General features: G+C 34.3%; 1 protein-coding gene across 5 annotated transcripts; it reads right to left on the bottom strand.

Annotated features, from left to right (window-relative positions):
• Positions 1-186: 186 nt before the first annotated feature.
• Positions 187-9,821, bottom strand: LOC147383763 (putative peptide/nitrate transporter At3g43790). Of its 5 annotated transcripts, none has more exons than XM_086425026.1 (17): positions 9,587-9,820; positions 7,983-8,023; positions 7,690-7,750; positions 7,437-7,539; positions 7,246-7,348; positions 6,847-6,900; positions 6,662-6,724; positions 4,972-5,021; positions 4,791-4,866; positions 3,477-3,689; positions 3,169-3,256; positions 2,603-2,688; positions 2,391-2,498; positions 1,443-1,487; positions 1,238-1,326; positions 921-964; positions 189-570 (listed from the first exon to the last, which is right to left on the bottom strand). In XM_086425026.1, exons 1-17 carry the CDS (start codon positions 9,729-9,731, stop codon positions 479-481), a joined length of 1,461 nt encoding a protein of 486 aa, XP_086281152.1. In that variant the 5' UTR covers positions 9,732-9,820; the 3' UTR covers positions 189-478. The 5 variants fall into 5 exon arrangements, with proteins under 5 accessions (XP_086281156.1, XP_086281157.1, XP_086281152.1 ...); XM_086425027.1 differs by lacking the exon at positions 9,587-9,820 and adding an exon at positions 9,423-9,512 and having other exon boundaries at positions 192-570; XM_086425028.1 differs by lacking the exon at positions 9,587-9,820 and adding an exon at positions 8,980-9,003 and having other exon boundaries at positions 192-570.
• Positions 9,822-10,541: the final 720 nt, after the last annotated feature.

Raw genomic sequence — 10,541 nt, 5'->3', positions numbered from 1 at the left:
ACACCAATTCCTATGTAAATCACAAAAGAATTGCACAGAGTTGGTGTGGCGTTAGTAAAAGTTGGCGTGGCAATAATAACTCTCAGTTTTTATCCTCGGACAAAATTCACATTCAAAACTCACATTTTTGTGCATTTCTGGTACAGTCTTGACCAGGAGTAGGTCATGAAGGACTCTGTATATCCAAACACTCCCTGACTAAAAAACTTCGGAAAATAATTCATAACTATTGTGCCATGCCATTTGTTTCCTTCAAGATTTTTGATCCACAACATTTCGGATCATTATTCTCTTAAATCATATTAGCTCCATCTTAATGATGTTTGTTAAGATATCGATTTTGATACAAATTTACATTAGAAAGAAAAGAATATATACTAATTAAGTATGCGAAACAAGATTCAATAAAGGAAATCAAACCCATTGAGGCCATCATCTAAGTTTGATACATTTAACTCAGAGGTTAAGCCGTACTCTACTATTCTCGAGGTTGTGCAAGAAAGGGTTTGAAGGTCAAGACGACTCCGATAAGATGGACTATATTTAATATGAAGAAAACCATATGATCACCTGCATTTAGATGAACTAATTTCAATCAGTATTTGATTATAAAGAGGAATGTCTATATGGATACACTTTGACACCATAATTTTCCAAAAATTTCGCAAAAATATTTCCATTTCTCTAAGTCCTGACATCATAAGGCACCGACATTTCTTTTCCACAAAAGTTCGGAACACATCATTGTCGTGGCACAACATTTACATGCAAATGAAAATTTTGAGTCTAACTATGACACTAGTTCATAAGTGCCATGGTAACATATTAATCCTTAGAGAGAAAAAAAAAATGGAATTTTCCATGCTATAATTTTATAAGTTTTATAGGTCGTTGTGGAAAGATTGAATGAGACTTCATACCTGGGAGGAAGGAAGCAACTTGACGCTTTTGTGCCCAAGAAAAGCTGCAAATTTTTTAGAAGTAGAATAACTCAAAGGGTGGAATTGGTAGAACACAATGCGTCTATAGATTCTAAAAACACAGCCACAAACTCACCCACACAAACAAAACAAGTATATGTGCTCACACATTGATATGTGTTTGTCTGTCTGTCATATTGTCGTTAAACCCATGGTGACATTTAAGAACTCGTGAATTAGTAAGCAGTTATGTTGCATGAGACAATCGACAGAATTTTGACTTTGTCTGTCTGTCATAATTCTATTTATATACTTACAGAGCACCTCCTCCGGCAGGACCAAATGCTTTGAAAATGGACATTGCAGTCATAGATATGCCATTTGCCGATCCTCTTTGATGTTGGGGCTGCCATTGTAGTGTCAGATCGAACAAACGTTCAATTATATGAGTTGTGGTGGAAAATTGAGGTGAAAATTTAGATTTAAACGTAAAAGATCGAGTTGGAAAGGGTGGTAACTTACGACAGAATTATTCATCAAAATGAGTACTCCTGTGTTAATTGACACCTAATTTCCATCCAAAAGAATATTTATAAGATTTTAAGTACCTCAATGGAAAATGTAGAACATGATAATGCAAGGACTAATGTTAAATCCATTATATATATATATATATATATATATATATAGAGAGAGAGAGAGAGAGAGAGAGAGAGAGAGAGTCGTGATACTTTGACATACGCCCCCATCACAGAACGGTAGATCATTTGGCTCGGGATACACAAGAAAAGATTTATGGTTCTGCGAATCCTGAGGCAGATGATATATGGTTCTGTGATGGGGGCATATGTCAGAGGGTGGTGAAAGAAAATCATTATTCATATATATAAAACCCTAGTTAGATTTCCTGGGGTATTTATATTTCTCGTTTTTGGTGAAAGAGTGCAATCTGTAACTGTGAGTTTTCTCTTCATAGTGGAATCGGTGTGATCTGTGGACATACCTCAATCTCGAGGGAACCACATAAAATTCTGTGTTTCTGTGCGTGATTTGTGTTTTGTTTCGATCCATTTCTTAGTTCGATTGTTCCTCTTTTTCTCAACACCTTATTATTATTATATTAAGATTATAACAAAAATATTATATTACAATTGACATTTTAGTGCTTCAGGTTTCCCAATTTACTAAAGAAGAATTTAGAAAAGTAATTTGCAAGCCTCATAATGAAAGCTTGACAGATATATATATCTAAAGTGTGAATGGACATAAATGCCCTTACATAGAATAAAAACAAGAAAATAACTACTGCTATGTGTGGAAAGCATTAGACTTATATGTAACCTACTTTCATCGAGTGCACGCTTCCATTGAAAATATATCAAATAAATAGTAATTTTTCATCTCTTCTTAAAGAAGTATTATTGGGGATTAAAAAAATAAAATAAAGTTTCAAAGTTGAAAATTACTTACAGAGAGAACATTCTTCAATATGGAAGCACAATTGATTATCAATTGAAGACTGAGGCCCGATAGCATAGCTATAAAGGGGTAGCATGATAATAATGGTATCGAAAAAAGCTGCATATTGGAAGAATCAATAAAATATTAGTGTCTAAATGACATAAATAAAATGCAAAGACACTAACTTTAAACAAAAACCAAAAAAGGTGTTGAAAGTATACCCCTGCAAGGCGAGCAACCATGACGGGCCCAAGGATCTTCTCAACCGGCGCATATAGAAAAAATTGAAATAGTAAAAGACCAAGACCTAACAAGTCCACAAGTAGTCAGTGAATGTGTTATCGACTTCAATTTGAATAAGCCTCTTCAACAATGCAAGCTTTTCCAATGTGATTGTGTTAGTTATTGACCAAGAGCACAACATGCTTTTATCTTTTTCAAAGGTGCCAAGATGGAGACATGTGACACATGTCCGAGACAATCTACATCTAAGTAAACTCAGGACAAAGGAGAGAAAGATCGAGTCTATTCCGAGTTCGAGTATAAAATGCAAAAAAGACGAGTCAATCCCTAGTCAGGCAATGTCGAGGTTGACTCAGGTCAACGATACAAGGCTATTGTAGTTGCAAGCGTTTTTTGACCCAGACCTGATCATTTCAGAGTTGCTTGGGTGTGCTTAAAACCACGTTCATAAGAGCTCTAGATGCTTAGAATGAACTTATATGACTTCCATACTTAATTTAGCTTGGTGAAGAACAATTTGATTCATGTATGTGTGTTTATGCACCTGAGATTGCAAGAACTTCACCGACATCTTGAGACGTAAAGCTCAATCCGCCATACTTTTTGTCACTAACAGCCCATAGTGAGAATATCTGTAAAAAGGAAAAAAAAAAAGTATCGGACCAACACTCCTTGAGCCTTACCAAAAACATAAATGTTTTATGTTATTCTGCCACAATAACGCAAGCTTGTCTAGACAAAAACCAACAGTCGTAATAGTTTATAATAATATACTAAAACGGGAAAACCGTGTATCAACTATTATATCTTGAATTAGAAGTAATATACTCAAATTAAAAAGAGAAATGTTACCTCTGAATAGGCTATCTCATGGAGTGAGATAACACAATATAAAATTATAGTTGACATTAAGGGCCAATTCTTTAAGAGGCTTATCTTAGAAGACGACTCTTTTCGTTGTTCTTCTATATCATCCTTCTCATTAGATCCATACGAAGAATGTTCCAATGCATCCGATGTGTTGCATTGTTCATTTTTATTTTCAACATGCATGTGCATTGTTTCCTACACCGATAATTTAAAAGGCATGAGACAACTGACAAAATCAAACGATCAGCTTGGATGCTGTTAATAATCGTTTTAAAACTAGCCCAGACATCGATAACTATAGTGCAAGATAAATAAGTTATTAGTTATTGAGAATTATATATTATTTTGAAAAGATAAAAATGAAATACAACGTAACTGTGAAAATTAGCATAAAGCATGAAGCCTACCCGGAAAATAAAGCACGGAACATAAATTCACAGCCGAAACACAAATAAAAGTGAAGAAATAAAATAAAATAAAACTTAAAAATAATACCAAAAATATAAAAATACAAAGGGTTTCATTTCCACAAATTGGTGTAGAACGAGGAAGAACTTGTGAGCATTCCCCAAATTGATCAGGGCTTAAGGAATAAAGAGAAACAGAGGATTGACTACCCTATTCATGCTTGCGTGAAACAAAACTTTAAACTTGCTAAGAAAACAGGTGCAATCAAAACAAGAAAACGAATTGAAAAAATAAACACAAGATGCAATTACACAAAGAAACACAGGGATTTTACGTGGTTCCCTCAAGATTGTGGTACGTCCACGGATCACACCGATTCCACTATGAAGAGAAAACTCGCAATTATAGATTACACCCTTTCACCAAAATAAGAAATATAAACACCCCAAGAAACCTAACTAGGGTCTTACATAATATTAGTAAAAATTACAAAAATACCCTTGGGGACTCTCTTTCTAAGGACCGGTCATAAAATTTAGATTGGTGATCGACAAGCTCATGAGCTTTCCAAATGAGTCAATATTGGTAATAATTTGAAGGAACCAATGTTTCAATCCCTTATAACTTAATTATCATTGGTGTCCTTTCTTGTTTCATAGTTTTATTTGGCAGAAAACCACTATCTTCCAACCAAGAAAGAACAGAAATATTTTGAAATTTCTCTTCATGAATTAACTCAACCACCAATCCCGGGAACATGAAAAATTAGATAAAAAGCATCGGTACTAATGATTGAAAACAATCACTCTAATACTTTCTAACTTAAACAATTTAACATACCATCGACCTTAAACCCGTTACGATTTTTTATAACTTTAAGAAACTTACGGGAAGCCAACAAGCAGCAATGGATACACCCAATGCTAAGAGTGATATGAGGAGGCAGGGTAACAAGTACGGAAACCTACAACACAATGTGCATATGTTAACATTATGAAATCTCAGCATGAGTTCAGCAATATTTACTTAGAAATAACTGATTGAAAGCTAAATTTTGCAGTATATATACCTCCCAAATAGAGATTCTTCAGAAAATATAGTGGGATATTTCTCTGCGGGCTAAAACACAATCAGAACAACAGAAATTAAATTTACATCCACAAAATAAATTATATCGCGTCCTATATGATTTGGGCTTGGGATTCATCTTAGGAGATGGAAACGTGTTTCATCGGTTGCCAACCATGATTCGGGCTTGGGACAATCAAGTAGTTTAAAAGCAACACTACGTAGGCAGTGTTGCATGCGGAAAATATTGTGACGGGTTTTCTATTATGATAAACAACTTTCATGAAAATCAATGCAGAATGTAGTATAATGGTCCCGAGTCCTGACCAAATCATGGTGGGTAATGTAGTTGGGAGTTTCTCCCATATGTTGGTAAATCTCCACTATGTAAACCTTTTTCTATGATGGAAGGGAGTAAAAAAAAAAGAGAGGGAAAGAAAATATAAGTACAAAGTAAATAAAAATTAATAAATTAAATATGAAATTAAGTAGAAGAAAAGAACCCAGATTACAAATAAACAAATTAAAACTCAAAAAGGATCTTTCTAATTCTCGAAGAATGAGGGAATGTTCTCTAACTAATGTCTTACATTTTCTGGCCTATCTTTCAAGATCCAGCCTACCATATGGGGTCAAAAATCCAAAATAAGTGATCTTAGCCCTTGTAAAAATAAAATGAATTCTTGAACCTCTTTCATGCTCATGTCACGTCAAGGTACAACAGAAGAAAAAACTGCAAAATCAGATCCAATTTATCGTAAAATTGTGTATTTTAATTTTAATTATTGGGTTTTCTGTGGATGATCTAGAAATGGGGAAATTGCTTTAATAGGTTCCAAACCATGAGCCAGGATATGGGTTCGATAAAAAGGTCTTGGGGTTCAAAACAGAGAGTTTCCATTGCGCCGAGATACTTTGAATGAGAAACTCATTTGACATAGGTTGGCCACATTGGAGGAATGTTTTTCGTTGAGAAAAAAGTATATAAAGCCCCTCGTAAATAGTCATGGTCCTTAATGAGTAAAGTTCCCACAAAGGGTAACCACGGCAAGACCAATCTGTTGGAGAGGGGGAGAAATATGAATACAAGAGGGTCACGGGGAGTGGAGGAAAATATACATTCAACACTCCTCACCCATAAGGGTGGAAAGAATCGAACTCGTGACATATAAGAACCTAGCGCTCTAATACCATGTTAACCAACCAACTACTCTAAAAGACCGATATGTTGGAGGAGGGGGGAACTATGAATATAAGAGAGTCACAGTGCTTAATACTAATAGGGGTATGACACACACGAGAGTGGAGGAAATTATACACTCAACAGATATTTGAGCCTCTTTGACAATTGAAAAGGGGCAGATAATGATAGTTATTCAATGGGACAAAAAGGTCGTTGGTTGGGAAACAAATTTGACGAGGGAGAGACTCCACAACCTACATCAACTCTTGTATCCTTGATTTTAATGGCTTTGGAGTAAGACACCAACAACATAAGTTCACTCCTTTTGTTTCTCTTTTGTTGAACATCTATCCAAGTAGATTCATCTTTTAAAATTATATTATATTGAGTAGATACAACATTGCATCATAGATAACATAGGTGAGGGGCTAATGACTTGCATCTCTTTGAATGTTGGCCTAGTAACATATAAGAAAGTCAGTCCAATAGCTTTGTTGCCCATCCATACCTGTGCAAAGAAGCCTCCAATAGCTGGACCAATAACTAGTCCTATTCCCCTCGATGAACTAGACTGAAATGAAATGTGAACTTAATATTATTTATTTCAAATGTTTCATCAGCAAAAAAACTATTTTGAATAATGCCACATAAAAGATAAATTTCTGATAAAAGTCATAAAGGAAAGTTTCTTACGACTGATTGTGCTAGAGCGCGATATTCTTTTCGACAAACTTCTGAAGCATATGCCTGGGGAACACCCAAAGGGTTAAGTTGTAATTTGTCTAAACAAATAAAAAAGGAAAATGAAGGAGAAAATAAGAAGAGAGAGAGAGAATATTTTTTGGGAAAGAAAGTGTAGCCTTGACCTGGCTACCTTTCTACCTTTCTACTAATATAGCAAATATCTTGACATTTACGCGATTATTTACCCATATACACTAAAAGGCATATCTACCCTTACATATATGTGACACCTCACAACATGTTAAGGTATCAATAGGTGAAGAATTAAGTCAACCAACTATGATTGTTTGAAACCATTTTATTGGTAATCGACACTTAGTAACACTTTAACATTGAAGGAAAGCATACCCTTATCGGGCCTAGTACACCATTGAAACATCCAAGAAGAAACCTCATAGAAATTGCCATCCAAAAGCTTGTACTGAATCCAAAGAGAGTGTTGAATACAACCCTGAGATGGATATCAAACTTCATTTCTTGAACAATACGTGCTTCAAGCATAAATAGAAAGGTCAAATGAAATATGTTATCCTACTGACACTGAAATAGTCCCAATTAATATAATTGGTTTGCGACCATATCGATCGGCTACCACTCCCCAAAACATGGAAGTCAAAGCTCTTCCAACCATATATGAAGATCCTTCAAGAAATAAAGTAGTATCACCAGAATTGTATGTAAAGAAGTAAAATGAAAGTGTTGAAGTAAATACACCACAATTAAAATGTCCCTAGTCTAAAGCACCAAATATATTTTTATTTTATTTTAAGGCAAAAGCCCATATATTCTCACCGATAAATCCCACGTAGAAACCAATATCTTCCTCTCTTTTCGCAATATTGAAGTCCCTGACCTGAATTCAAATGAAAAAGCATGTTGAAATAGTGAATATAGGCAAAATTTAATAACTTGTCTTGATGCAATGTTTTGTTCAGGAGAAAACTAAGAGAGTCTCGGCCGAAGCATTCCAAGACATGTCGGAAAATAATGGGAATAATTTAAACTATTTCCATATTTTCTGGTTATTTTAAGAATATAATGGGAATAATTAACTATATGAGAAGATCTTATGACAACATACGCACCATGAAGTATATGAATGGAAAAAGAGATGATATTGGCAAAGCTGAAAAACAAAACCACAAAATATAAAAGAGATTAGTACACAATTATATGGAAGCCATGCCTCAATAATCTATTTTACGGGGAACAATGAATTAGTTGCTACTTTTACTATTATAGATCTCATGAACTTTAAAAGTAGATCCATTGGACGTAATTTTTCTTTTACTTGTACTAAGTGCAATAAAATTAGTCTTCTTTTGTAATTATGAGATATGTAGATTACTACCACATTTCTTCTCCCCCTTACCCCACACCCCCCATTGAGTAACCTTTTCCCACTAAACTAACAGAGGATTTGGCCTCTTGAGGTATTTTTGGCTCTCAAATTCTTTAGTATCAAACAATTAAATGTGCCCATAAGCTTGAATTGACAAACGAACCTGGATAAGCAAGTTCAATTGGTTGTTTAGAAAGGAAGAATGAAATTCAGTTATACAACATTTGCTAGTAAAAGGACTCACAGTTGTCATCATGACTATTTCAACAACAAAATCAATTTCAGTTTCTTTTTTTTTTTTGAGGGTAAGCTAGACTTGATCCCACGATCTCAAAGTTGCATTGAAATATGGCAACCAACTGAACTATGGGTCCAAGGCCTTAGAGATTCATCTATATCTCGAGCTTCCGAAAGCTACCGATTGCCACAACCTCGAAAATCAAAAGCAGCGGCACAACTCAAGATAAATATTTGACACAAAATGTTGATAACTTGGTAAAATTTTATAATTTAGAAAATTAGACTGACAACTAAATCAACTTCAGTGAAATTTTTTTTTTCCTTGAATGGTAAGCTGGACTTGAACCCAACATCTCAAAGTTTCATTTCTATATATCAACCAACTGAACTATGAGTCCAAGCCCTTAATGATTCATATATATCCCCAAATTCCCAAAGCTAAGACGTTACATAACTTCCATAACTTCATCACGATAACAATCCAATACTTCGTTGTTCACCTTAATATGACACTCCATAATCTAGTACTTTAATACCCTCCTGCAATCGCATGTTCCTGATTGATTACAGAATATCAAATCAAAGACTTTGATGTCATGACTCAATTGTTGCCGAATAGCATCGGTCGTGCTCCTTGGAAAAATGTTTGGTTCTGAAACTGAGTAAACTTGATTCTAAAATTTTAAAAAAGAAAAAAAATGAAAAAAAAGAAGAAAAAAACATAATCCAATTTAGACAAGTAATCATACATGTTGTTAATAATTTTATAACACTAATGAAGAACTTAGTCTAGCAAAGAAAGGCTACTAAGCCAACTATCAAAACCTCAAAAACCCAAAGAAGGGTAGCAAAGCTTAGTCCATGACATAAAAGCTGTCAATAATTGGCGAAATTTTAGTCTAAAATTGTTAGAAAATAGAAGAAAGCTGGTGCAAGTAAATACCTGTACATGGTAATACAAGCCAACTATCAAAACCTCCAAAACCCAAAGAAGGGTAGCAAAGCTAAGCTAACTAAGCTAAGTCCATGACATAAAGCTGTCAATAATTGGTGAAATTTTAGTCTAAAATTGATAGAACATAGAAGAAAGTTGGTGCAAGTAAATACCTGTACATAGTGATACAAGCCAAATATACAATAATTCTTTAAAGGGTATCCCTTTTTGAGTCTCTTTACTTTGATCAACCTTACAACCAGGGCAATTCTCATAGTAAACCTTTTTCTTCAACAAAATTGCTGTGTTCTCAGACATTTTTTTATAATGATTTAAAAATTGAAGGATTGGGTTGGTTTATATGTATGAGAGAAAGAGAAATCTAAATTGAACTTTTCATCCTTTATTAAAGTTTTGTTTTCTTCATAATTGATTTGGATTAGTTGACTTCACAGTTCAGAGAGAAGTTGATTTTCAAAGGAAGGGAATGAAATTTCATTTTTAGTAAAACTTAGAGATACCCTTTGTGTTTTCATATTGATGGCACACCCCTTTGACTTTGGTCTTTCATGAGAGACTCACCTTCATCTTTTGCAAAAGACTTGCTTTTATCAAAAGCCCATTGTCTTCGGCTTCTATGGTAAATTTTTTTCTTCCTTGTTTTCAACATAAAGATGATAGATTTGGTTGGAGATGATGTGTTCAAGTCAAGCTTGAAGAGATTCAATAGTTTATTTTTTATTTTTTATTTTTTTATTTTTCATTCTAATATACATATATACACTATCACAAGGCTGAAGATGAGGGCTTTTGATGTTTATGTTAGTCTCTCATGGAAGCCCAAAGTCAAAGGGTGTGCCACCAATTTGAAAAATCTCCAATTTTCACCAAAACAAGGAGGGGGTAACTCAGAACCATATTTGAGTTGTTTACCCTTCCAACTGAAAAAAGTGGACAAAAAAAAAATGGAGCATTTTTAGAATGGTGTATAGTTATTCTAAATTGGATTAATAATTTGGGTATTTAGGAGAGGCCCAAGAGCTTATAAGGAGAGAGACAAGGTAATGAGTGTCCGATGTGGGACTAAACTCAACAGTATATGTATTTCTCCACTTGTAACAATTTTAA

This window comes from Akebia trifoliata, chromosome 15 (assembly GCF_017979445.1).
Source record: "Akebia trifoliata isolate Shusen 1 chromosome 15, ASM1797944v1, whole genome shotgun sequence".
NCBI lineage: Eukaryota > Viridiplantae > Streptophyta > Magnoliopsida > Ranunculales > Lardizabalaceae > Akebia > Akebia trifoliata.
This window is presented reverse-complemented; position numbering and strand designations above follow the sequence as displayed.

What these genes read in the sequence shown, in the direction of transcription:
- LOC147383763 (XM_086425026.1), bottom strand. Translation starts at nt 9,731, where the DNA reads ATGTCTGAGAACACAGCAATTTTGTTGAAGAAAAAGGTTTACTATGAG. An exon ending in GAAGAATCTCTATTTGGGAG is followed by an intron (nt 4,867 to 4,971) that starts GTATATATACTG and finishes ATTGTGTTGTAG; the next exon opens with GTTTCCGTACTTGTTACCCT. An exon ending in AGTTGCTTCCTTCCTCCCAG is followed by an intron (nt 571 to 920) that starts GTATGAAGTCTC and finishes ATCTAAATGCAG; the next exon opens with GTGATCATATGGTTTTCTTC.